Source organism: Aureobasidium subglaciale (assembly GCF_000721755.1).
Source record: "Aureobasidium subglaciale EXF-2481 unplaced genomic scaffold scaffold_14, whole genome shotgun sequence".
Classification (NCBI taxonomy): domain Eukaryota; kingdom Fungi; phylum Ascomycota; class Dothideomycetes; order Dothideales; family Saccotheciaceae; genus Aureobasidium; species Aureobasidium subglaciale.
In genome coordinates, this window is record NW_013566981.1 from 39,610 (window position 1) to 64,240 (window position 24,631).

General features: G+C 51.8%; 10 protein-coding genes across 10 annotated transcripts; 2 read left to right on the forward strand and 8 right to left on the reverse strand.

Moving 5' to 3' along the window:
• Window positions 1-242: 242 nt before the first annotated feature.
• Window positions 243-1,131, reverse strand: AUEXF2481DRAFT_66836 (uncharacterized protein; the record flags this gene model as incomplete). The annotated part of the gene is made up of 3 exons (XM_013487179.1): window positions 243-394; window positions 448-866; window positions 923-1,131. The coding sequence occupies 3 exons, from the start codon at window positions 1,129-1,131 to the stop codon at window positions 243-245; spliced, it is 780 nt and encodes a 259-aa protein (XP_013342633.1).
• Window positions 1,132-1,499: 368 nt separating this feature from the next.
• Window positions 1,500-2,592, reverse strand: AUEXF2481DRAFT_6047 (uncharacterized protein; the record flags this gene model as incomplete). Its single annotated transcript, XM_013486997.1, has 3 exons — window positions 1,500-1,897; window positions 1,961-2,470; window positions 2,565-2,592. 3 exons carry the CDS (start codon window positions 2,590-2,592, stop codon window positions 1,500-1,502), a joined length of 936 nt encoding a protein of 311 aa, XP_013342451.1.
• A 285-nt stretch (window positions 2,593-2,877) lies between these two features.
• Window positions 2,878-5,775, reverse strand: AUEXF2481DRAFT_41169 (uncharacterized protein). Its single transcript, XM_013487099.1, has 4 exons — window positions 5,756-5,775; window positions 5,050-5,678; window positions 3,202-4,997; window positions 2,878-3,144 (listed from the first exon to the last, which is right to left on the reverse strand). Exons 2-4 carry the CDS (start codon window positions 5,324-5,326, stop codon window positions 3,127-3,129), a joined length of 2,091 nt encoding a protein of 696 aa, XP_013342553.1. The 5' UTR covers window positions 5,327-5,678; window positions 5,756-5,775; the 3' UTR covers window positions 2,878-3,126.
• A 637-nt stretch (window positions 5,776-6,412) lies between these two features.
• On the reverse strand, window positions 6,413-9,650 carry AUEXF2481DRAFT_41174 (uncharacterized protein). The gene is made up of 15 exons (XM_013487100.1): window positions 9,017-9,650; window positions 8,733-8,877; window positions 8,539-8,678; window positions 8,410-8,468; window positions 8,327-8,356; window positions 8,227-8,276; window positions 7,689-8,173; window positions 7,408-7,439; window positions 7,317-7,342; window positions 7,098-7,110; window positions 6,998-7,031; window positions 6,900-6,945; window positions 6,711-6,785; window positions 6,635-6,656; window positions 6,413-6,569 (listed from the first exon to the last, which is right to left on the reverse strand). Exons 1-15 carry the CDS (start codon window positions 9,340-9,342, stop codon window positions 6,442-6,444), a joined length of 1,611 nt encoding a protein of 536 aa, XP_013342554.1. The 5' UTR covers window positions 9,343-9,650; the 3' UTR covers window positions 6,413-6,441.
• Window positions 9,651-10,922: 1,272 nt separating this feature from the next.
• Window positions 10,923-13,402, forward strand: AUEXF2481DRAFT_66902 (uncharacterized protein; the record flags this gene model as incomplete). Its single annotated transcript, XM_013487185.1, has 4 exons — window positions 10,923-11,138; window positions 11,189-12,418; window positions 12,521-12,613; window positions 12,683-13,402. The coding sequence occupies 4 exons, from the start codon at window positions 10,923-10,925 to the stop codon at window positions 13,400-13,402; spliced, it is 2,259 nt and encodes a 752-aa protein (XP_013342639.1).
• Window positions 13,399-14,847, reverse strand: AUEXF2481DRAFT_80794 (uncharacterized protein). The gene has a single exon (XM_013487196.1). The coding sequence runs from the start codon at window positions 14,777-14,779 to the stop codon at window positions 13,595-13,597; it is 1,185 nt and encodes a 394-aa protein (XP_013342650.1). The 5' UTR covers window positions 14,780-14,847; the 3' UTR covers window positions 13,399-13,594.
• On the reverse strand, window positions 14,832-16,371 carry AUEXF2481DRAFT_89805 (uncharacterized protein). The gene is made up of 2 exons (XM_013487210.1): window positions 15,998-16,371; window positions 14,832-15,947 (listed from the first exon to the last, which is right to left on the reverse strand). Exons 1-2 carry the CDS (start codon window positions 16,240-16,242, stop codon window positions 14,972-14,974), a joined length of 1,221 nt encoding a protein of 406 aa, XP_013342664.1. The 5' UTR covers window positions 16,243-16,371; the 3' UTR covers window positions 14,832-14,971.
• A 179-nt stretch (window positions 16,372-16,550) lies between these two features.
• Window positions 16,551-18,380, reverse strand: AUEXF2481DRAFT_80796 (uncharacterized protein). Its single transcript, XM_013487197.1, has 2 exons — window positions 18,104-18,380; window positions 16,551-18,055 (listed from the first exon to the last, which is right to left on the reverse strand). Exons 1-2 carry the CDS (start codon window positions 18,109-18,111, stop codon window positions 16,579-16,581), a joined length of 1,485 nt encoding a protein of 494 aa, XP_013342651.1. The 5' UTR covers window positions 18,112-18,380; the 3' UTR covers window positions 16,551-16,578.
• On the forward strand, window positions 18,321-22,291 carry AUEXF2481DRAFT_41181 (uncharacterized protein). The gene is made up of 3 exons (XM_013487101.1): window positions 18,321-19,010; window positions 19,062-21,485; window positions 21,536-22,291. Exons 1-3 carry the CDS (start codon window positions 18,699-18,701, stop codon window positions 21,800-21,802), a joined length of 3,003 nt encoding a protein of 1,000 aa, XP_013342555.1. The 5' UTR covers window positions 18,321-18,698; the 3' UTR covers window positions 21,803-22,291.
• On the reverse strand, window positions 22,163-24,265 carry AUEXF2481DRAFT_80798 (uncharacterized protein; the record flags this gene model as incomplete). Its single annotated transcript, XM_013487198.1, has 3 exons — window positions 24,209-24,265; window positions 23,480-24,153; window positions 22,163-23,424 (listed from the first exon to the last, which is right to left on the reverse strand). The coding sequence occupies exons 2-3, from the start codon at window positions 23,847-23,849 to the stop codon at window positions 22,163-22,165; spliced, it is 1,632 nt and encodes a 543-aa protein (XP_013342652.1). The 5' UTR covers window positions 23,850-24,153; window positions 24,209-24,265.
• Between the last annotated feature and the right edge of the window lie 366 nt (window positions 24,266-24,631).

Below are 24,631 nucleotides of genomic sequence, written 5' to 3' on the forward strand. Positions count from 1 at the left end.
CACAAAGGAACGGGATTTGATGGAAATGATAAGAATGACGGGGTATCAAGCAGGAAAACCAGGGACGAAGCCCTGGGGTTGAGGAGAAACATAAAATCTTCATTTGTATCTTTCTCTCTACGTGACAAACCCACTTTGCAGGTCTAAGAAACGCCTCGCAGCCCCCAGCCCAGAGATGCATGATCGATAATGCCGTCAATAAGTAAACTACTGTTACAACTAAAAAGGAGATGAGGAGACGTCTAGTTTATGACGGTCTGCTCAGCCGCGCCGTCGTCCGAGCTTACGGGCTTGGTCAGGCCGTGCTCCTTGAGCAGAGCATCGATCTCCTCGGCGCCCCAGAGGTGGTGGTAGACTGTACCCTCCTTTGTTCTGCCGACAGTGGCGAACTCGACTGGAAACATGTTAGCTGTGCCGAATTGGAGTAGGATAACTACAAAGACGTACTCTTCTCGCTGCTGAGGTTTGTGGAATCCATAGTCTTGCTCAAGACCTTCACGGCCAGACCGCAAGCCTCTCTCAGCGAGCACTCGTCGGTGTAATCTTGCTTGAGCAAACTCTGAGCACTGGCATTGTTGGCGCCAACACTGGTTGCCTTCCATCCGCCGTAGTTGCCACTGGGGTTGCTCTGGTAGAGTTGGAATTGGCGCTGGTCGTCGTAGCCGGCGTAGATGAACGATACACCAAAGGGACGAAGACCACCGTGTTGAGTGTAACCCTGCTTCAGATCGCACAAGCGGCGGACGAGTTGTTCACAAGGAATCTCTTGGTTGTAGGTAAGGAGGTAGTTTTGGGCGGCCGAGCGGGCGTAGTTGATGAGGATGTTGGCATCGGCGGTCATGCCAGCGACGGCGCAGATCATGTTACTTTGGATGACGGTCAGTATAAATCATGTAGCTGCGAAGGCAGCATGTTGACGAACTCGTTCAAGGTATACAGCTTCTCGGCGGATGTGTCTTGTTCGAGCAGCTTGCTGGTGACTTTGCGCTCGGCGGCGAGGACGATGCCATCCTTGGCCAAGATACCCAGAGCAGTTCCGGCGTGAGAGATGGCCTCAAGAGCGTATTCGACCTGGTAGAGACGGCCCTCGGGCGAAAAGATGGTTGTTCGTGAATCGTAGCGGCGAGACATGGCGCTTGCGGACAGAAGTGTCGGTCCGAGGTTGGTGTGGCTGGGAGAGTGCGCTCGAAGTACGAGGCGCTGGACACGGAGATGGAAGGGTGGGCGTTATGGACAAAGCACGGAGAGAGCGATGGATGGTGAAGTGACAGGTCGTCGTCGTTGATTGACTGATGGCTGGCTCGCCGGAGCTTGAATCGTCATGCGTCTGGCTTGCCCCAAGCTCGGCCAGCTCCTTCTCCGACGCCGACTCTTGCTCGCTGTTTGTTTCCCGCAGTCCCGCACGCCTGATCATTCTTGTAATATCATTATGAGCCTTCTTTATTCCATCATGTATATAGTCTATGAGCTGTAGAGTCTCGCCGAGATCATCGGCATATCTACTCAAAGTAGCCAGGGAACAACCAGGTCAGCTTCTTCTTGGCTGCGTCCTTGCGGCCTGCAGGAGCAGTAATACCACCAGCGAACTTGGTCTGTCCCTCGAGGTGCTTTGCTTGGACCAGATCGCCATGCTCCTCCTTGGTGAGCTCGTCAAGAACGCCACCAACAAAGCGGTAGGCGTTCTCCGAGTTAGCCTTCATGTTGCCCATGACCATCTCCACGGTCACGTCCTCAGAACTGTGCCAGCAGTCGTAGTCGGTGCTCATACAAATCATTTGGTAGGCAATCTCGGCCTCCTTTGCCAACTTTGCCTCGGGAAGGACCGACATGTTGATGACACTGCCGCCCCATGAACGGTACATGTTGGATTCGGCGCGGGTGGAGAATTGAGGGCCCTCTGTTGAAGTTCCGGTCAGTACTTCATCTTCCATATACCCCTTCTCTTTTCAAATTCACATACCCATGCAGATGATGGTGCCCTTGTCGTGCAAGTGCACATTGTCGCCCTCGAGGCTGTGACCAAGCTTTCTTACAACAGCACCCAGCTTCTCGTCGAAGGGATCAGCGAAGCCGACATGGCCGACCATGCCCTCCTCGAAGAAGGTGAAGGGACGGATGCCCTTGGTACGGTCAATGACCTGGTCGGGAACTACAAAGTCGCGAGGCTTGATCTGCTCTTGCAGACTGCCGACGGCCGAGAAAGCGATAATGGTACGGACACCAAGGGAGCGGAGAGCAGCGATGTTGGCGCGAGCGGGGACCTCGTGAGGAGCAATCTCATGGTGCAGACCGTGACGAGACAGGAAAGCGATAGGGATGTCCTTGCCAGTCGAGGGAGACTTGTGGTGCAAGACGCTGATGGGCGACGAAGGGGTGCCCCATGGTGTATCGACGTTCAAAGTAGCAGCATGGGTGAAGCCTGGCAGCGATTGCAGGCCAGTACCGCCAATGACGGCAATGTGGATGGGATCTGTTGGATGCGAACAGCGCCAAAAGTCAGGTCCTCATTCTGAAAATGTGCTACTGCTTGGTGTAGCTTCAGTCGGTAGTGGTGCAGCAATTACCGGAATAAGTGCTTGCGACGTTTGCCATTTTGCGGAAGCCTATGTGTACGTAGCGAGATGATTGTGTACTTGGTGACAAAAGCTTCAAGTTCAAAGGTCTGCCTTTCAACATTGTTCCGGCTCCCATCTGGCGCCCAACTTTTTGGTGGGGAATGTCTGATTGCGACATTGGCCCAAGCGCCTGGTATTCGTCCTCGCCAAACTTCATGTCCCTCGTAATATCGTACACAGGCACCCGAGGACGCAAACGAGGCTGCATACACTTGTTTTTCGGGAGCGGTTACGAGCTACTACAGGCTGCTCTTGGGTTTGCATGAATTTGAACAGATTAATGAATATTCATTTGTAAGTGTACTGAATGAAGTCCTTCGGACATGTTTTGATGCATGATGCCAATAAATATCACCTGCTTCACGCAGGCGATCCATTCTGCCCTGGATTATCATCTACTCATTAGAATATGCTTGAATTAATTGCGCATGTGTGATAATGCTGTTGACCCGGCTCTTGATTGCCGCAACCAAAGCAGAACGCCTCTGTGCCCAAATAATGCCTCGCCGATCTAGATAATTGGAAGGAACTGTATCAGAGTCAGCAAATCGCGCTTGATCAAGGCAGGTGTGAGAATCAGTCTCACATTCATAACAATCATCATGGGAATGTCAAACACATCTCGCTTGACCACCCAACAGAACATGCAAGACACCTTGCCGTCCCGATCACCCAGCGAGTTCATTCCAGACTCGCCGCTGATGAGTGGACCGACGGGCTTGCCGTTGCTGAGTCTATTCTCTCGCTCCCCCAACAGGTCTGCACTCCAACCGGGATCTTCCTTGGTCTTGTACTTGAGGAGTTTGCATGGCTTCATCATGACACCGCGCGAGTCTCCGAAGGCAAGTTTGGCAAAGTCTTCGTAGAAGTCGATGACATTATCATCCTCCATGAGCTCCGGTAACAGAACGGGCTGTAGTCGACCGGCAGTGTCTCCACTGCCTTGGCCTCGAGGTGTAGCAGTACCTCTAGTGCTGGTACCCGTTTGACGCCCCGAAGCGTTGCCGATGTTGATGTTCATGTTCGCGTCCTTGCCGAGGAGAACGTCTTTCGACCATCCAGTAAGCAGAGAAAACTCTTTGCTAACAGCGGCAACCTCGCCAGTACGACGCAAGATGAGGGTAGGGGTTCCATAAGCCGTCAGGAAGTCATCGTACTCGAACAGCGTTCTCTGGAAACATTTCTCCATGAAAATCAGATCGTCGACATTCAACTGTTTTGTACAAGAAATGAATGATGGTCGAATAGCCGCGAGCGCCCTGGCAATTCTGGCTGTCTTTTGTGGAGAATAAAGTCTTTGTAGGCATGCGGTCAAAGCATGGAAGCCAGTCGTGTACGAGTAAGGCGCGGTGACTGATGTGTATATATCTGACGGATCCCGTCGTCTTCGCTGTGAGTTGGGTCGCGTTTGGTTGATGTCATTCGCAGAGAAACTACTTCTGATCTGCGGTCGATGCTGATGACGATTGTAGTCTTGGTTTGAGCTGTGTAGTAAGTGCTGTGCTGAAGCCACAGGACTTGTGCTGTATCCTGTGCTGAAGTCCATCATGTTGGCAGCGCTGGGACTCGCTCCAGAGATGGACCCGTTCTCGCCAATAGCAAAAGCATTGGGGAAGTTCAGCTGGCCATCAAAACTGCTGTCTCCTGTTATGGAAAAGATTTGGCCAGAACTGTTTTGTCTTGTTCCATCAGCGTTACGTTGCCAGTCAGTAAAGGCGGTATTGTTGTAAGGGTAGCTGGTGGAGTAGTTGGGGTTGGTCGGGTCATAAGCAATTGAGGTCATCAGGCTGTTCTCGGCATCTGGTGTTTCAACAGCACCAGATGACATGTGTCCAAGCATGCCAAATTCCAAAGCACCATAGTGATTGCCGAAGTTCAGACTGGAGATGTCAAAGTTGAAGAGTGACGGATCTGCGGGGTCGAAGAAAGGGGCATTAAAGGGCTGGCCAGGCTTTCCGTCTGAAGAATTATGAGAGATGGATGAGACAGGATCCTGGGGAGGTGGCATCTGTTGAGACGAGGCTGAAGGAAACGGCTGAGTGACCATGTTTTGTTGTGGGGCATAAGGATGAGGATGGACCAGAGGAGAATCGGTAGTCGAGGGAGAATTGATAGGAGCTGACGACGGGGTGTGACCAAAGTTGGCAAACGTCTGAGGACCAACAGGAGTAGGGTAGTATGACGAGGGCTGAGCAACAGGAGGCTGCTCTGACGTTGGAGTAGACTGATTCATCTGACTCTGGTTATGGTTTTGGTTGTAGGTGTGGGCCATGAGGGCATCGTTAGGCGCATCGTGTAGATATTTAGCCTTCTTTCGTACTCCGTCGTGGCAATGGTCTTGTAATCCACGCTTGATGCACCGAAGACATGGCCGTTCGTCACCTGCTTGGGTTAGAGATGTTTCTTTCGGACACGAGCTGCAAGACAGGCATACCGCAGGTCAGATGGGCACGCTGGCAGGCATAGCAGGCTCTGCGCGCCTTCTTCCTTCTGGGTCTCGAGGGATCTTTTGCGTTCGCACGCTTAGCAGCCGAGTCGTTCTGGTCCTTGTTGGAGGTAGCAGAAGCCGGTGAAGCCTTGTCGTCGCTCTGGAAGCGTTCTTGGATCGAGTCGGACATGATGATCTGCGTCTGGGACTGCGACTGAGTGTGGTTGGTCGAGGGGTCTGTCTGGTCGTCGGGTGAGCCGTGTTGGGCTGGATCGGAGGCCATGGCCAGGGTAATATAGCAGTCGAGTCCGCTGGAGTGGCACGGGGCAGTCGAGTTTGCACAGAGCACGTTTTCTGCAGCTTCCCGTGGATTGTTTCCGTTTCAGGATTCCCAGGTGGATGGATGTGAGATCACGAGTGGGCTGAAGTGCAGCCAGTAGTATGCGCCGTGCCACAAGGGTTCGCCAGGGAAAATGCTACGGGTCCCGCCCACGCGGTGCAAGGTAAGCAGGGGAAGCAGCGCTCTTTACCAAAGCAATGTCTACGCAGTCTGTGTCACCCTCGCTAAAGTCATGATGTCTATGCCAGAGTGTCGGGACGCGTGAGTGGGCCGAGGGGCTGCTGCTTCGGTGTCACTGCGCAATCGCAACAAGATCAGTATGGTTTGGACGATGCGACGAGTCCTGCGACCTTGCACGACGACAGTACGCACTCCGAAGATGTTGTGATCGCAGAGAATGAGTTGCTTGCACTAGGTATGAACCTGGACTCGACATGCGCGACTCGGCCTTGGCAAGCCCGCATCCTTCCCGCAAGGCCGAGCCCTTCTTCTCCAACCCTTCTCCTCCTCCTCCTCCTCCTCTCCCGCCAGCCCGCCAGCCCGCCCCCACCGAGAGTCAAAGCTCCAACTCTCACAATAAGCATACTAAACATGCATCATCATTGTCCACCTTGTGCATCGGGCCAACATGCCAGCTTGTCAATTCTCAATGTCGTTCGGTAGCACATGCTCGCTTCTACGGCCATTCATGTCTCGCGGCCAAACTTCCTTCGTTCCACTCCCATGTTTTGACTGGCTTCCCAGCCTGCTGCCCTCCACACCGAGGGCCCGAGCACAGATCGTTTTAGTGTCTCTTGCCTCGTGGGAAACGCGATGCACTATTGTTCATGCGGTGCCACCGATCCGAGCTCGTCTATTTCTGTACCTCAAAGTCCCAATCTGTCCTCAGGAATGCGCAAACTTGGAGTTTTTGCGAAGTCGCTTGCCGTATCCTATTGGCTCGTCAGCATTCCTCCTCGCTCTTCTCTCTAACCAAGTAATGCTTCTTACTAAAGAATAGGTACGCTTATGCCAGGGTCAGCTTTCTCCGTCCACGGTACGGGTTACTTGGGTTTCACTCACGAAATGGTGCCATGGCAAGTGCTAGGAAGGCCAGCAATGACGACGCCTATCACCGATTTAGCATCACGCAACCCATCATGACCAATTTTTGAATTCCTGCCACCCACCCATTGATATCCAAGCTCTGTTCCGGGTTTTCGTATTAGTTACCGCTTCTTTGACCTCTGCCCGAAACCGGAGTTCACTCACTATTGTACATCTGCACTCCAAACTATATGTCCAATTAGCAATACTCATCATCGCTTTCGCCCAAGTCAATCCTTACCAGTGGGAATGCTGCCGCAAATGACGATCGTGCAAAACTGTTGGCCGCCAGCGCGCTTGCTGCATAGAGAGGGTACTGTCACAGCACATCAGTGACCCGTGCACGTCTTTTACAGGGGTGGTCGAATGAAGCATTGTGGCAACCCCACGGTCCGCCCCGTAGCCGCTCACATGATGGAGAGGCACATACCGTTTCAACTAAGAAGGTAAAGATTCCACTAAACACAAAGATATTGCTGATCTGTCAGTGACACATTCTGAGCAGACTTTCTCTTCATTTCGACTTACCCGAGACCAAAGATGCCGCTGAAGACGATGGGCACTTTTGCCAACCCGCAGTCAGTATCAAGTGTCGCTTATGCAAGGCATCGAGCTCGAATGGTCTTACCGATCCAATGTACCTGCATCACGGGGGTTAGCTGGGTGTTCTCCTCTTTCCATGGACTCGGGCTCCCATCTGGCCTGTCGTGCAAAAAAGCACTCTGGGTCCAGTAAGATGTTGCGGCGGGGTTGCATTGGATACTGGGGCATTTGCACATATTGCCTCCAATGAAAATCCAAGATCTTTCTGCATACGCCAAGGGTATAACTGATGCAAGCCACTTACCGAGGAATAAGTCGTCCAACCAAAACCTATGCAACGCCTTGTATCAGTTATCCAATGATCTCTTGCACATCACCACCCTCCAGTCGCTCACCGAATATACCAATTGGAACCAAGATTGCGCCGCTAGCACGAATGTCAGCACATTCTATCTTACACATCCCAACGATTTGAGTCGAGTCTCAACAGCGCGAGCGAGCGCAAGGCAGTCTCCAGTGATGCACCTGGTCCCGACGCTTGTTCAATATTGTTCACGAAGATATCTGCAGGGTTCGGCATCCCCCATAGTGATATGGAAGCAGAACTCGACTTCGTGCCCTTCAACATTGATCCCACACTTGGCACAGGAAGAAAGCAAAGCAATTGAAGACTTACAGGATTGTGGGTGGTAGCCGGAATTCTGGCTCAGAAACGCCTCCGTTCTTGGTAACCAGGCGGTTGTAGTTTCTCCGCCAGATAGGGTCGCAGCTGACACCAGTCACCATACCTACAAAAATACCTATGAATGTGAGTCCAGTCTGCCACAGTACGAAACCGTGATTGTTCTCGAAGACCAGGGGAAAGGCTCCAAAGAAGAGGTAGAGAATGCCCAAGAGGATGGCCGAGAGGATGCAGAGGTTCAAGCACATGGCTTCGAGGAACAAAAGCTGGAATGGTCTGACACAGCTCCATGCAACAGTCCGGAACACTGACTCGTCCATGTTCTCAATCGGTGCTCGCCATGCCTGGTTACCCGTATCTTTTCTGAGCGTGATGGCTTTTTTGCGAAGGAGGACCGGATGGTATGTTTCTGGTACCAGGAAAATGATGGCTGCAAGCATGATGCCTGACCAGATAAGGAGGACATAGAACGTCCATCGCTGGATAGCACATATCAGCGAGAGTGGACAAGCCCAACACACTCATCACGTACCCAAGAAGTGTTGTAGTTGATGAACCCTCCGACAATGGGACCGATCTCGGCTACACAACTGTAAGTATAAACCCTTAGTGTGCATTGACAGTGGACTCACGGCCAACAAAGGGAGCCGCGGTGTAGAATGCTGCATCACGTCAGCTGCTTGTTCCTCGCCCTACAATTCCGAACACAACTAACCCATTGGCAGAGACAGCTGCGTTTTAGGAAATAGATCTCCAACAGTTCCTCCCGCTACACTATTCCGCACCATCATGAGTCAGTTCCTGGTCGAACAAGGTGTCCATTGAGAGTTTTGGAAGAAAGTACCTCAGGAAGGCGCTGCCAGCTAGTCCGTCAAAGAATCGTGCTACTAGCATAGTTGCTATGTTCTGCGCAACAGCACATGGGATCAGCCAGATCAGGAAGAAGGCATAAGAAGCGATGTAGATCGGTCGTCGTCCGTAGAACTTTTCACATAGTCAATTCAATGCCCTCACGGTGATCATGATGCAAAGACTCACTTCTGAGAGCGGCGACATGACCATAGGCCCACATCCCAGTCCCATGACGAACAAGGATAGTCCAAGAGTAGCCACAATCCTTGAGCAACCAAACTCTGGTTCCAGCTGCGCATAAGTGCTAGTATAAAGAGCGGATGTGCAGGTACTATTCATAGGGACAGTCAGATTCAATAGTTTCAGAAGATGGTGGCGGATCGGCCCAGACAGGCGGAGAGACAAAATGCCAGGCAGAGCATGGTCTTGAGGTGCTATTGCTTCGAAAGAGTGACGAAAATACTACGTACACGCATAGAGAGCTTGCGCTAACGATTATGACAATAATCCATTTGCGGGCATATGGCATGCTTCTTGGGTTCATCGGATCGTCATCGCCATCCCATGTGACTTCGAACTCCTTCTCGTTGACATTGTCGTCGCCCATGGCGGTTACTCCACTCTCTTCGTCTTTTGATTGTCGCCTGGCTTGTCCATCTAGGTTGCTTTCTCTTGATCGCCGCACTGCTTCCTCGTCTGCGCTTTGGTCGACTCGGTAGTCCAAATTGGGCACCACATCGAAAGGGACGCGCCCTTGGTCTCTCTGCACAGCCGGATCGGTTTCGCCGCGTTGCATTGTGTCGAACTATGTCGTCTCGCTTTGTCGCAAAGAACTAAACTGTGACAGCTCGGTCTGGCGGAGCGGCCTACGCGATAGGCAAGAGCGATAGTGCTACCTGAGCTGCGTTTGTCATCAAGTGCACGGTTTCGAGTGGAGTGGAGATAGTCGGCTGAGAAAGGTCTGAACGGTTACTGCCATCTCCCATTAGCCCCTCTTGTGCCGCTATTCCTTATTACTTGGACTGTTTCCTCCTTGTCGATCCCAAATGTGTTGACACCGGAAGTAGGTGCCGTGTGGCTGACATGCTGTCACCGTCATCGGCAGAGAAGGATGGTTTTGTGTGGGGAAAAGGCTTCGATGTTCCTTCCTGCAACATTCTTTCTTCTATGTCAAAAGGCGCTCGTATATCAACTCTCGTCTCGTTTTCCTACAGCCTTTTTACCTCCGCTCGGCTCTCACCTACTGTCAGTCACAGCGGCATATGCAAGCGTGAGGCTAACAGGTACAGCATGCTAGCGGCTCTGTGGTCATTCCAAAGCTGAAAGCTTCGTGTCATGCTTCTAACCATCCTCAGGTTGGAACGACCGGATATTCGTGCTGAAGACTCCGTTGTTCGCCTTGTTCATGTACCACATAAGCAGGAGCATTATGTACTTCTCTCGTCGTGCGACCCAACGGCCAAGCAAGCATGCCGGATCACTGCCCACGTGGAAGGACTCTCAGGAATGTCAGATGGCCACATATATGGAGCGGGAACCTGCAGAAAAAACGTGCTTCGTCGTGCAAGCTACGGTTGATGCAGGTAAGTCAGATGGCTGCTGTATGTTCGAAAGCACTGAACTCGAAAGCTTGCTGAGTATATGACTTGGTCTCCTGCCGCTGTGCGACTCACATTTCGTCATTTGTTCCCTCGAACACGCTTGTCATACTCTGTAGGAATGTTCTCCTGTCATCTCGCAATACATACATCTTGGAACCGGTCTGAGTCTCCTTCGAAAGGCTGCCAGAGATGCTGGGCATATCTGAAATACCGAGGTCTGTTGAATGCGGCTCTTAGATAATGCTAGTAGGCTCGTGTGTGATAGACCGACAACATCGCGAAGGCTTTGACTGTCGATACACTTAAGTATCTTTATACTGTCGCGAAGTCTGCAGATGGCTGGCTGTTCAGGATCAAGACAACACTACGCAGTCAAGAAGCACAATATCACGACGAACATCTTACACTACTAAAATTACTTCACTCACGGTGATTTTCCTTCCACATCAGTCTTGGTTCATAGATTCCTCCATTTGGTTCCGGAAGAAACACGTGGCTGGCAGACGTGTTGTCTGGTTGCTTCACTTCTTCACTTGACGCGGCGCTCACTCCCAAAGCTCCCAACACAACCAGTCTGCGCTTTCTTATTCTTCCTTTTTATCTTCTGACCTTCAACTCTCACCTTCTCATTCCTTCCTCCATCAACTAGCGTTTTCTGTCCATGGCGCAACCTCGCATCAAACTTGAGCACAAGGCTATAACTGGCCACGCTTCCAACATCCCCAACAACAATAACAGCAGCAACAATTTTGCGCCTAGGTCAGAGACATCCACCATGACTTCACCCTCGCCTTCTACTGGCGGCGCCTTTGACGTGTGCACTGGTGTCGATCCTCGACGTATCGATACTGAAGACATCGATCTGCTTGGTCGTCCTGTACAGAAGCTAGTCCAACTCATCAAGGAGCTAGAACAGCTCGGTGTTGAGGCCAGGAACCTGCCGCTACCAAAGATCATCGTCGTTGGCGACCAGTCTGCCGGCAAGAGCTCTGTAAGATAGGCTCTCTCGTCTCGTACGGATCATCACTGACAATTGAGTAGCTCATCGAAGGTATCAGCGGCATCAAAGTCCCACGCAGTGACGGCACTTGCACACGCTGCCCTCTTGAGATCACCTTGTACTCCTCTCAAGACACTGCCTGGTCTTGCGAAGTTTCCCTCCAGCAGAAGTTCTCCTTCGATCCGAATGCCAGCACCGACGGTCGTTACGGCAAATGGCACGAAGATCACACACCCACAACCATACGCTTTGCTACCGTGACTAACAAAACCGATCTCACCGGCATCATCAGTCGTGCACAATGGGCCACACTCAATCCCGGTGACGATCCGAAGAAGTATCTCAATGCCGACATCGTCGAAGCCTTGCCGTTGGCTGTTGAGTTTGCCCCGAACAAAGTCATTCTCGACCTGACTGCTCCTGGTCAGCCATCGTTGTCGTTCATCGATCTCCCTGGTGTCATCCGTCAGATGACTACACACAAGGATCAGTGGCTTGTCAAGCTTGTCGAGAACTTCGTGGCCGATCACATCAAGCAAGGGAATTCGCTGATCCTGCTTGCTCGCTCTATGGAATCCGACTTTGCCAACTCGAGTGGGGCTGCCCTGATCGACCAATGCAATGGGGCAATTGACCGTACCGTTGGCTGTTTGACTAAGCCTGACCGCTGGCCACCCGGCAGCAGAACTCAAAGCATCCAGAGTGTTCTTCGTGGTGACGCATTTGCCGTCGGCCATGGCTACTTTATTACTAAGCAACCTGACCAGCTCGAACTCAATGGCGAGATCTCTTCTGCGGAGGCGCGTAGAAACGAGATGGCGTTTTTCGCTCAGATGCCTTGGAGCACAGAATTGGCCGACTTCCAGGATTGCTTCGGAACCTTCAAGCTTCGAGACACGTTGTCAGTGAAGTTGACCAAGCAGATCCTCGTCACCTTGCCTAGAATCAGCAAAACTGTCAACGCTCATCTTGAAGAGATCGAGACGGAGCTTGCTGGTTATCCTGACCCACCTGAGAATGCTCTGGGCAAGGTTCTCGAGGCACTCAATGTCTTCCGCAACTCGGTCGAGAAGCACTCGCAGGGCATACATCCACACAACGAGCTGCGCAACTCGCTCAAGGAGCTCAACAACACCTTCCATGTCAGCTTGCACAAACTCCGTCCTGGTCTTATCGTTGCCACGCCTGAGAAGTTTCGTCAAGCCATTGACATTCCTACCTTCTCACTGCTCTCAGACGACGATGAGTTTGGTGGCACTCCTTGCCCCAGTGTAGAGACCAAGGGCAAAAAGAGAAGAGCCAACAACGACACTCCCACAGCGGCAACGGTCTCCGCAAAGAAGATCAAGCCCGATGTTGCTGCCAGACACGAGTCGAGCCCGTCGACCGGAGGCAAGAAGACTTTCCGTCTGTTGGACGTCCGCGACACTCTCAGCAAGTTGACTGCCTCTGGAGTTCCTGGCGAAGTGGATCCTCTTGCTGTCGACTATCTTCGCAAGGAAACTCTCGCAGGTTGGGAACAGCCCATGTTGCAGTACATCGATGCTGTCAAGGAAGAGGTTCAGACGACTCTCGATCAGCTACTCGAGGAAGCTTGCGCTCTGTGGCTCAACACTGCCTTTTTCACCGAGGCCAAGAAGATCATCAAGGGTTTCGTCTCGAAAGCCATGCTCAAGCAATTGGAGCATGCAAAGCGCGCACTTACCCTTGAGCAACGCAAGCCTCTCACCCTTAACGCCGAAGGATTTAAGCACCACCATGACCGTGAACTCAAGATCTTGCTGGAGGGTCGCACTACCGCAAGACTCGTAGAGAAGCTTGAAAACACTGATCGCGCCGCTGGCCGCATTATAGTCGAGCCAAGCGAACGCAAGAAGAAGGCCAAGACCGATCAGAAAGCTCGCGCCGACCTCCCTGATGACCCCTTTGGCGAAGAAATTAAAGTCATCGCAAAGGTCAGAGGATACCACGATGTCGCCCTTCTCCGATTCCTCGACCATGTTGTTCAGGGTGTGGAGGTGGAAGTGCTTTATGATCTCGAGAACAATCTTCCTCAGCAGCTCAAGGCTGGACTTGAGGTGGAGACTCGCGATGCTCAGGATCGATGCAAGGAATTACTTGCCGAAGACGGTGAGAGGGAGATTCATCGCAAGACTCTTCACAAGGAGAGGGCCAACTTTATCATGGCTCAGCAGAAGCTTGCTCGTATTGGTGAACAGGGTGAGAACATTGCTTCTTTTGACCAGGCTGAGTAGATATTTCTATCGGTGGTCCTTGAAGTGTACAAATCACTGTACCTTACAACAGTTTCTGTCACAGATGGGGATACTGAGATGAAGAGGGGTGTCAAGAGAAGACAGCTTGTGTTAAAGGGTATCTCCAAAGAGTGGGAGCAAGTGGCAAGGTCTGCTTCCATAGATATTATAGTGTTTCGTAAAGTCGTTCGTTCAATCATATCGAGGCCTCTTGGCCTCACCACCACGATCATCGTCTCTCCTCCTTCTCTCTCCAACAACAGAAGCATTGGCTCCAGTCGCTCCTTCTCTATCTTTTGTGTACCTATCTCCTCCATATCCTGGACTGCCTCTTCTATCATCCTCAGCACCCCATCGTCCTGTATCCTCCGCCTTTAGATCCTTGTATTTCGTCCTTCCCTTCCTACCCAACTTTGTCATATCTCGAATCTGCATATACTGCGGCAAAATCTCTCTATTTCCAGAATCATCCTGAAACTTGGCACCCATAATATCTCGATTCGCGAGTTCTGCAAACTCCTCATCGTCTTGAAAGAAAGCTCCCTTGTGGTGATATTTCTGCATAAAGCCCGCTTGACCTCTAGCATCTTTCTCTTCTTTTTGCGTAGCAAGATGAGCAGAGTCTTCAGCTTCTCGTTGTTCCGCCGTAAGATTTCTTCGTCGTTCGATTTCCTCGCGTTCCTTTTCCGCGGATTCGATGGTTTCGCGTTCACGTTTTACGCGGTGCAGTTCACGGAGTTTCCAGGCTGCTAGTTCGGCTTCGGGGTCGATGTTGTCTGTGTCATCGACGTCGGAGATTGCGTCTGGGTCTTCGTCATCCCAGGCCCTGCGGTTTAGGGCGCGTTCTGCTGCTTCTTTTTCGAGCTGGGCTTGCAGGAGGGCGTCGGCTTTTTCTTGTCGTTTGCGCTCTTCTTGTGCAAAGGCCTCTTCTTCTGATTGTTTTGGGGTGGTGACGGTTTTGCGTTGGGCTTTTGAAATGAAGGTTGGTGCTACGAACCGGCGGGTGGGAGCTTCGTCTTCTGATTCCTCGTCGTCTGAGTCGGCTTCTGAGGCAGAGTCTTCTTCGCTGCCAGAGTCTTCGCTTTCTGACGCTGTTTCAAAGCCTTCTTGTGCTTGTTTTGCTAATTCGGCTTCACGGGCGCGCAGAGCTTGAGCTTCTTGTCTCCGTCGCTCCAAGTCGGCTTTACTGATGTTGGAATTGAACTTTGGGAATGAATTTGCTTTTGGGGGTGCGCTTGTCGTCTTTTGTGGTTGCTGTTCGGTTTCTGATTCGGAGCCTGATTCTTCCTCTGAGGACGATTCTTCTGCACCAACTGCTTTACCGGGACGATAGCGCAGAGGCGCTGTTGGGTTTGCTGTCATGCGTTTCGGCGGCATTTTGACGATATGTGAGGGTGATTGTCTTGTAGAAGAAAAGTTGAAAGTCACAGTCGAGTAAAAGTGGCTGTGACGACGACGGACATGATCCGCGCGCCGGCCATCTGGGGAAGCTACTTGTATCTTTATTATTTCTCCTTTGTTCTCTTGCAGAACAATTCGGCTGGCGTCATCAGTGACAGGTAGGTATTACTATTGTTCAGGCACGACTACTTCGTGCACCCATTCTCGCAAGCTGTTTGTCAGCTGTGCTTCTACACCATGCTCTCTCCAAAAGTGACCTGCACCCTCGATCTTTTTCCACCTGAACAGCGATTTTCCCTTCACCCCTGCAGCTTGCGATGAGAGCCCATCCATCTTCTTACACCAAGCATCTAGCTTATGTGAAGAAGTAAACATGTCCTTAGTACCATAAATCACGAGCGTAGGGTGTCGTGTCAAGCTGTCCTCTTTGCTGTCAGCGTGCCGCCAGAACAACAAATTCGACGTGGAGAAGGACAGAAGGTTTGATATCGGTGGCAGCAATGGTGAGATGAGAAGGTAGTGAGTCCAAACATGCGGTAAGCTCTCAAGTACAGTTTCATTTCCTTGGGAAGTACTTCCTTCCTTAGATCCTAGTGGAGAGTTTGGCATCGAGGGTCTCGAGTGATTATGACTGCGATGCATGGCATGCTTGAGCCGTGCAGACATTTGATCTGTAGAGTGGCGGTCTGCGGGCGAGGGACTATCGCTACCCCCATATACGATAGAATGTTGAGAACTCGATTGACGTAGATGTCGTCGCCTCGGTGGTTGATCTGGTAGTCTGCCTCGAGCCTCGGTCTGATCGGAAAATGATAGGTTCGTTTGCAGCGCCAGCTCCTTTGCTCGAAGCAGAATCTCAGACATTGAATGTGAACTACGTGTTTGGCGGAAAGTGGTCAGGATCTCTGCTGTAGGTGGCAGATGCGTAACAATCAAAGAGCCGTAAGAATAGCCTCCCAGTACGAGAGTGATAGGCTCGGAGGGCGTAAGCTCTGTATCATCGTCCAGGACGTGATCATTGTCGACATCGTTGGGTTTCCGGATCTGGTTGAGATAGAATAATAGGTGACCTGCGACAGACATGTAGTCGTCTCGTTCTCCCCGACCAGCCCAGCTGGTATTGCCTTGAGAGTTTGCGGCTCCGCTGTGTGAGGGTTAGCAAGGCCAGCGTTCAGCGTTACGATTGTTGTTTACCGAAAGTTGAATGTTCCGACAACGAAGTCCAGTTCAAGAAGTCGATCAACGACAGTCATAACTACCGGATCATCCATGCATCCTCCTAGAGGCGCATATGGATGTGCAATCAGAGCAGCCTTCTTGTTTGGCTGATGCGTAGTCGGATCTTGGAAGGAGACAGGGTGATAGATCCGGCAATCTAAAATGGTGCTATCGGACACTGATGGGATTGTGAAGCAGTACGCAGGTATGTTATCTGCCATGGTGCAGTTTTTATCATGTCGAAGGTGTTGTTCTCTGGATGTTAAGTATATTGGTTGTGCATCGGGTGGACCAAAAAGTCAGGAGGATCGATGGTGATGGTGGTTGTGCCGCGGAACCTCGGTCGGTCATATTCTCTGTCAATGACTAGCAAACACAGTCAAGTCAAGCGATCTCGTATCCATACTCGTTAATGGTCAGTCTCACGGAAATAATAACGCTACTGTGTGGTCAGGATAGACAATGGTCGTAACTTCATGTGATTCATATCAAACGTCCCTCAAGCCTAGCCGGAATGATCTATTGGGTGTCACAGTCCACGACGCGCAAACAATTCACTACTCCGTATCTGTATCCTGATGCGATACTAGGAGCTCAGGATCAGGTCCGTCGTCTTCTGTATCTGTGTCCGAAATGCTAGGGGTAGGACGTTTTGCCGCGAAAGCCTTGTCCAAATCGCGGATTGCTTCACCTCCATCATGCTTGCCACCTCTGGGTGTCTGAGCGCCTTCCAAATATCCAGAACTGCTCGACGTTCCTTTCGAATCCTCAGCATCCGGTTCACCACTGACTGATGCGAGAGCAGCCTCGAGGATCTGCCTCCCTTTCAAAAAGGCCTCAAGCTCGGCGCCAATCGCCGCGACTAAGAGCTTCCAATTGCGCGCCTCGGCAAGCTTATGTTTACTTTCAAGCTCTGTTGTGGTTTGCTCAAGCATGTTGAGTAGTTCCTTCGTCTCTGTGGGAGAGTCAGACTGTGGTCGCGACTGTTTACTCATTTGCGACATGGCTCTGGCAAGTGTGCGCTCAAATGTGGAAACTTGCTTCACGACATCTCTCCAGACAATAGCACCTTCTTCAAGAGCCTCTCGCTCGGTGTCGCTGATGCGACGCTTCTCGAGCAATGAGTCTCGCTCACGACTGAACACACCCTTTGCAGATGTCAGAGTGCGATTCTGAGGTGATGCTTGCCAGAAGCGCTCCATGTCGATGACATTGATGATAGCATTCCGATGGCTCGAGGAAGCATCATGGAGGAAGCCTCGTACAGAATCTTCAACCAAGGCAAGACTAGTCGTGTAAGATGTCAGGCGTGCATCAACAGTATTATCTATCTCTTGTGCTTCAGCTCTCAACTTGCGCTGGTCTCCTTTCAAGCGCGAAAGTCTAGCCTCAAGTTCGCAAATCTCAATCTGCATGTCGTCGGCCTGTTTGTGCAAGTCGAGAGCGCGTTTGTGATCGTCTCCAGAGCGGATCTGATTAGCACGTGAACGCAAGGCATTCGACTTCTTCTGCCATACGTCGAGTTGATCAACGATGGAAGCGAAGTGGTCTAAGCTGGGAGCCAGGTATTGTGATTCTTGCGCCTTCAACTGGGCCAGGCGACGGATGGTAGCATACAGTCCGACCCTAGCATGGCGAAGGCCGATCTTTTCAGGTTTCGTAGACGGACGAGACTTTGAATTCAGGGCACTGGCGGTCGGGGTGCTAGAACCCGTCGAGAGAGCATCGTCTTCGGTAAGGGGGGTATCCAGACCAGAGAGGAGAGCATCGGCCTGAGCATCGAGAAGCAGTTGTAGATGAGCTTCAAGCTCGCATTGTTTCCTTCGGAAGAGCAGTAGGTTGTCGTCGGTATGCATGGTGTGGCTGGCGGAAGGTTGGGAAGATGGTACGTAGATGCTGTTCACGATAGGCGGAGGGACGGCCGAGGCAGACATGGGAGAGGGCGTGCGCCATCGAGGATTCTTGTTACGGCGTCGACTCTCCGGAGAGATAGAGGAGGGAGAATAGCGAGGAAGCGCATTAGAGATCCATGAACTGCGACAAGTCAGTGGGTGACGTCGATGTAACCAAAAGCGAGTTTACCTCTCCATGTCTGTTTGGTGTGAGATGGCAGGTCAAGAGCCACATGTATCCCTGGTGAGAAGCGTTGTGAAAGAAACAAAGACACCTACTGTTGTTGTGTTCGTGATCGAGTGTCGACTATCATGTGAACACAAGGATGGGCGGGCCTGCAAACAAAGCAAACTGTGTGCTTTACTACGGCGAGGACAAGACTTGACCAAAGACTACCAGGTCGTGACTTCTGGTTCTGCAAGCTACTGCCGCATGAAACAAGCCCTAGGCTAAGGTGGCATTTGCAGGTTAAAAGTGAAAGAAGCTGCGTGGACAAAGAAAGAGCATTGGTGCTTGGGTGACGGGGCGGGAAGATCCGCTCGAGCATTGGACGCTTTGGGAGACTCCTGCCAGCAGAGCAGAGCAGCGTTAGCTACACGATATTATCACTCCACCGCCCGACAACCATCATCTAATATACACGGCCATTCACTGCCGATCCTTTACCTTTCGACCATCCCCCTCTCCGCCCGTCACTCTTTCACAAACTCTCACAATCACCTACTGAACACCAACTTTCTTCCCAGCGTCGCCGCGTCGCTCTCTCCACGCAGCATCACGAACAATGTCCAACTTTCTCAACCAAGACTTTGGCGATGCCTCTGATGAGGAGGATGATTTCAACCCCGCTCCTGCCGATGCCTCAGACGACGAGGCCACCAACAACGATGACACCAATCGAAGACAAGCCAACAATCAGGATGACGACGATGACGATGATCTTCAGCCCAATCCTCGTCGCCAGTCTGCGCAAAGCGACGATGAGGAAGAGGACGCTGCTCCGACCACTCGCCGACCAACGAACCAGGACGACGACGAAGAAGAAGAGGACGATGAAGAGGAGGACGACGACGATGACGATGAGGACGAAGACATAGTGCGTTTTTATAACCGACCTTCACATATACACTACTGACACTCTTTCTAGGGTCACACTCGCAAGCGTCGCCGCAAGGGCCCTCGTAACCAGTTCCTTGATGTCGAAGCCGAAGTCGACGACGAAGATGAGGAGGAGCCCGATGAGGATGATGAGATTGCTGGGGAGGAGATGCACCCCGACGACCTGCTCGAGCTTCCCGCCGGTGCCGAGCGCGATGATCGCAAGCATCGTGAGCTCGACAGACAGCGCGATCTGGCTGCTAGTATGGATGCCGAGAAACAAGCTCAGGCTTTGAAGGAGCGATACGGAAGGAACAGAGCTGCTAACGTCGACTCGGCCGTTGTGCCTCAGCGCCTACTACTTCCCAGTGTCGACGACCCGCATATCTGGCGACTCAAGTGCAAGCCTGGAAAGGAACGTGAAGTTGTCTTCGCCATCATGAAGCGTATCGAGGATCGCGCAGGCACAAGAGAGCCATTGCAGCTGATCTCGGCCTTTGAAAGAGGTGGCGTCATGGCTGGAAACCTTTACTGCGAAGCCAGAGTGGTCGAAGATGTCACAAGTGCACTGGAGGGTCTGCAGAACGTCTACATGGGCACCAAGCCGATGATGGTACCCATTACTGAGATGCCCGATCTTCTCCGTACTCGCAAGAGCAAGTCGCTTGAGCCTGGCATGTACGTGCGTGTCAAGCGCGGCAAGTATGCTGGTGACTTGGCCCAGATCGATGAGGTCGAATCGAACGGTACAGAAGTCACTCTTCGTCTCATCCCTCGTCTGGACTATGGTTTGAACGAGGACATCAATGCCGCTGCAGACAACAAACGCAAACGCTTTGGATTCGGCGCCAACACTGGTCCTCGTCCCCCACAGCGTCTCTTCAGCGAAAACGAGGCAAGAAAACGCCACGGCCGCTACTTGACGAAAGGCACTGGCTTCACAGCAAACACCTGGACCTACATGAACGACACATACGTGGATGGCTTCTTAATTAAAGATTTCAAGGCCAACTATCTGCAATCCGAGGACGTCAACCCTACCCTGGAGGAGGTCACCAAATTCGCTGCCGATGCCGAGGATGGAACCGAAAACCTGGACTTGTCTGCTCTCGCTGCTACCATCAAAAGTAACAGCTCCGGTGCTTTCCTGCCTGGCGATCATGTCGAAATCTGGCAAGGTGAACAGCGTGGAGTCGTTGGCAAGGCTGTTTCGGTCCACTCTGACATTGTGCGTATTCTGGTATCCGCTGGTGAGCTTTCTGGTCAGATTATCGAATCTCCCGTCAAAGGCCTACGTAAGCTCTTTAGAGAAGGTGATCATGTCAAGGTCATTGGTGGCAGCAAGTACTTCGATGAGGTCGGTATGGTTGTCAAGATTGTCGAAGACCGTGTCACAATCTTGACCGACTCGAACCAAACCGAGATCACCGTCTTTAGCAAAGACTTGCGTGTAGCCACCGATTCTGGTGGTCAGGTTGGAGTTGGAAAATACGACCTGCACGAGCTGGTCCAACTTGATGCTGCAACAGTGGCTGTCGTCATCAAGGTCGATCGCGAATCTCTTCGTGTGCTTGATCAGACCGGTGCTGTCAGATCTCTGCTTCCGTCAAATATTTCTAATAAGCTCGAACGCCGAAAGAATGCTGTCGCGACAGATCGTGAAGGTTCCGAGATTCACATCGATGATACTGTCAAGGAGGAAGGCGGTGAGGGCAAACAAGGTCGTGTTCTTCACATCCATCGCAACTTCCTTTTCGCACACAATAGAGAACAAACAGACAACGCTGGTGTCTTCGTTGTTCGCACGAATGGTGTCAAGACTGTTGCAGCCAAGGGCGGGCGAGTTGCCTCGGCACAGGCTGGCCTTATGAAGATGAACCCAGCACTGCAGCGTCCTGGCGCTCAGCAAGCTCAAGCTATGCCCCCGCCACGTCAAATGGGTCGTGACAGACTCATCGGCAAGACAATTACCATTCGCAGAGGTCCTCACAAGGGTCTCTTGGGTATTGTCAAAGACAGCACAGACACTCATGCGCGTGTAGAGATCCATGGTAGCAAGAAGATCATCTCCATCTCGAAAGAGTTCCTGACTGTCAGAGACCCCATCACTGGTGCTGTCATCCAGCAGAGCGCAGGCCAACGTCCTGGCGGCCCGCCGGCTGGTGGCGCTGGTGGTAGACCGCCGGCATGGGGAGGTGCAACTCCTGGTAGATTCGGAGCCACGCCCAGACCATCAGACGGAGGACGCACTCCTGCTTGGAAGCCAGCAGCTGGTGGCCGTACACCTGCATGGGCTGGCGCTGGTCAAGCAGCGGGCGGCAGAACTGCCTATGGTGGTAGTGGAGTCAGCAGTGCTCCTGCCTGGCAAAGAGGAGGAGGTGGCAGCACAGCATATGGCGGTCAAACAGCATACGGAGGTCAAACGTCTTATGGAGGCCAGACTTCTTATGGCGGTGGCACCGCATATGGAGGAGTAAGTTGTTCTTCATGACATTTGCAAAGCAATAAACTAAACAGATACAGGGCACATGGAACCCAAACACCCGCACACCCTTCCACGCCGGAGGCACAGCATACGAGTCTGGCTCAAAGACACCTGCCTACGGCATGGACGCTCCCACACCAGGCTTCAACAGCGCGCCGACTCCTGGAAATTTGGACCAGCCCACTCCCGGCTATGGTCAATACCGTACTCCAGCAGCGGCACCTACACCAGGAGCGTTCCCAGAAACACCTGGAGCTTGGAGTGCCGAGACTCCTGCAGCAGATGGTGGTCCAGGATATGATTAAGCGATGAAGGACATGGAAGCCCTTTTCGCATAAATGGAGTTTCTTGTGCTTCAGGGGGGTTGGCTTCTTCGATCGCTAACGAAAAAGCTTGATGTATACTATATTTTGGACCCGAATGAGAAAGATCTTTTGCACCATTTGCCGTTCCGCTGTGACTCTCGTGACTTGATACATGATGCACCTACTCCAGCTGCATGAGAATGGTTCGGGTTTGCGGCTGGTAAGCCTGGACGACGTATCACACACCGTGTAAACATGTTCAAACCTGCCTAGACTATGATGATGCTTTTGCCCTTGCTTCCCCCAAACAGATATAGTAGAACACTTCACGAATCGTATAGCAATCTCCCACAATCATCTTTAACAACCATGTTCCGGACACCTGCCCAACACCCACTTCTCCCACATTTTCCACTTGTCATGATCCACAGAAACACCATCATCACCCAATTCCTCCACGCCCACTGGAAAACTTCTTCCGTTGCAATTACACCAAGTCGCTGAATTTGGTGTATCCGGCGAGGAATTTAGGGTTGGGAAATCCATTTCATGGGCGGCTCTGCCGCGGTCTTCGTCGTCTGAGTCTGCATGGTCGGAGTCGGAGATGTTTGATAGGTGGGAGACGCTGTCCCAGTCGGGGGATTCTGTGGGTTGGAGGTGGGGGGAGGTGTCGGACCAGTAGAGGTCTTCTGTGTTGTTGTCGGAATCGGAGTCAGAGTCGCTGGAGCTGAGGCCGCCGGGCGGGTCGTCGGGAAGCTCTATGCCTGCGTTTTGCCAGAGTTCGTCGAAATGAGATGTATAGTCTATACGACGCAGACTGACCCAATCCAGTCTTCGCATTTCAGTGTGCAAGAAGGAGAGTATGTTTTTCCACATACTGCCTTCTCTGAGCATAACATCGCGCAATCTGAGACCGCGCAGTCTATCTTTGTGTCGTTGGGCGAATTGGATGATTTCCTCTTCGTGGAGCCGCCAGCCTTGGATGCCAAAGGCTATCAATTTAGTCCAACGCACATTATGGAAAATTGTCTCCAGAGGGAGACCAATGGGGCGATGAGAAGGAAAGCCGACGTGGATGGCTTCCATATTTACCGCTGCTGTAAAGACTGTTTGGAAGAGAGGTGACAGTTGGTACATGCGTACTTCGAGATCTGTGCCGTCGTCAAAGTAGCCATCATCAAAGTGCAGTTCCAGACAAGTCAGCCTTTCTGCTAGCGTGGAGAAGGATCCTGTAGGATTCTCTGCCAGAACCAGAGCGCTCTGTGGACTTAGCATTGGTGAGGAGAATCGAGAACACGATGATTGGGCATCCAGAAGTGCATTCCCGATAGTTCTCGCACTATGTGCACAAGCTGGTGCCCATTTGAGCTCGACGAAGTGAGGGATGTTTTGGTGATAGCGAATGAACGTTAGCAGGTTTTCGTCTTCTTGGTCTTGCACTCGTAGGATCTGGACATGCTGCAGAGCGACAAATGCCTTCATTGCCTTTTTTAACACTTCGACATCTCTCTTGCTCTTGACAATTTTTTGCTGCTCATAGATCTTGGAGCGAAACCTTTCGATATTGCTTTTGCCGATAGTCTGTTGTACTTGAGGGTCTAGCGATAGTATACTTTCTCGTCCTTGGCTGATATCAGTGAAATGTTGAAAGAATCACTAGAGATACCTTCTTGGTACCTTGAGTGCAAAAGTATGGCACCTTGTAGCTGAACTTCTTGACGTGTTTTGCTAGGTGTGGCTGGTCTGCAATGGCCTCTAACCTTGCAAGCCCCTTGGATGAGAATCTCGTCGTGACACGTGCGTATTGATGAGAGGCTCCCAGAGCAGCGAATCTTCGACAGAGCAATCTAAATTTGCCAATGTTCACGACTTGGTCTTGAGAAGGTAGAGGTTCTGGTCTGAAGCTCTCCTGAGAGAGATATGCCCGCTTGTCCACACTCACAAGCCTCTCGGGGTCGGCGGCTATGAGATCGAAAATATCGTGGAGCAGCTCGTTGGAAAGGTCAAGCGCCCCTCGATAACCAGCTGTCGCGCAGCTCGGCGTCATCAGTGCTGATGTAGTGTTGATTAGGCAGACTTTCAGTTTGCCCCGTAGAGCATTATATCGGAGTGTCTGGCACGGTGAGGGATGAGATGGAGTCGAAATTAGAGTAAGCACACGACAGACAAGGACTTCTTAGGCAAGATGCAGCACATGACGACTGCGGTCGGCACCGCAGAGAGCTTTCGTGTGGTCAGGTGGGTGCGTTGTCGTGGATCTCTGTTGGCATCTGGATACTCGAGCGAGGGGACGCCACCAACACGCCGACAGGCCAGAGAGTTATGCCCGTCAAGATCGGACCGGGCCATCACTGCATAAGAATTAGATCATGTGATTGTGATATGAGCAAGAGGCGGCAATAATACGGAGCTCTTCATGCAGGTCGCTTCGCTGGCACCGGAGGAGATTGTGGCAGGGTCGCTGGAAGCGGGGCCCTTCAGGTTTGCTTTCGGCTGATTGCACTTTCTGCATTCTACCAATGAATGTTCGAATGCGCTACAATAGCAGTCAGGCACATACTACCAAGACCAAGGTCATAAAAGACTTTTGATTGAAATGCAAAATGTGTTCTGACGACTCAATCTGTATTGCTGAATGAGAACACTGTCAATCTTACGAATTTTGCAGTTGACGAAATCCTGGGCTCAGTATGCAGTTCGTTTCGCATGGCGCTTTGTAAGTGCACAACACGAACGGAAAGAGTTTCAGTGTGACGAATCTAGTCTAAGAGTCGAACTGCATGAGATAAACCTGTGTTTCGATCATGCACATACCATGGCACGCTGGCT

Coding starts and splice junctions, on each gene's coding strand:
- AUEXF2481DRAFT_41169 (XM_013487099.1), bottom strand. CDS start 5,326: ATGGCCTCCGATCCAGCCCAACACGGCTCACCCGACGACCAGACAGAC. Junction 4,998..5,049: donor GCGTGCCCATCTGACCTGCG/GTATGCCTGTCT, acceptor TAACCCAAGCAG/GTGACGAACGGCCATGTCTT.
- AUEXF2481DRAFT_41174 (XM_013487100.1), bottom strand. CDS start 9,342: ATGCAACGCGGCGAAACCGATCCGGCTGTGCAGAGAGACCAAGGGCGC. Junction 8,277..8,326: donor CGCGGCTCCCTTTGTTGGCC/GTGAGTCCACTG, acceptor ACAGTTGTGTAG/CCGAGATCGGTCCCATTGTC. Junction 6,657..6,710: donor TTGCGGCAGCATTCCCACTG/GTAAGGATTGAC, acceptor TTGGACATATAG/TTTGGAGTGCAGATGTACAA.
- AUEXF2481DRAFT_80794 (XM_013487196.1), bottom strand. CDS start 14,779: ATGCCGCCGAAACGCATGACAGCAAACCCAACAGCGCCTCTGCGCTAT.
- AUEXF2481DRAFT_89805 (XM_013487210.1), bottom strand. CDS start 16,242: ATGGCAGATAACATACCTGCGTACTGCTTCACAATCCCATCAGTGTCC. Junction 15,948..15,997: donor GTCGGAACATTCAACTTTCG/GTAAACAACAAT, acceptor ACCCTCACACAG/CGGAGCCGCAAACTCTCAAG.
- AUEXF2481DRAFT_41181 (XM_013487101.1), top strand. CDS start 18,699: ATGTCCAACTTTCTCAACCAAGACTTTGGCGATGCCTCTGATGAGGAG. Junction 19,011..19,061: donor ACGATGAGGACGAAGACATA/GTGCGTTTTTAT, acceptor CACTCTTTCTAG/GGTCACACTCGCAAGCGTCG. Junction 21,486..21,535: donor GTGGCACCGCATATGGAGGA/GTAAGTTGTTCT, acceptor AAACAGATACAG/GGCACATGGAACCCAAACAC.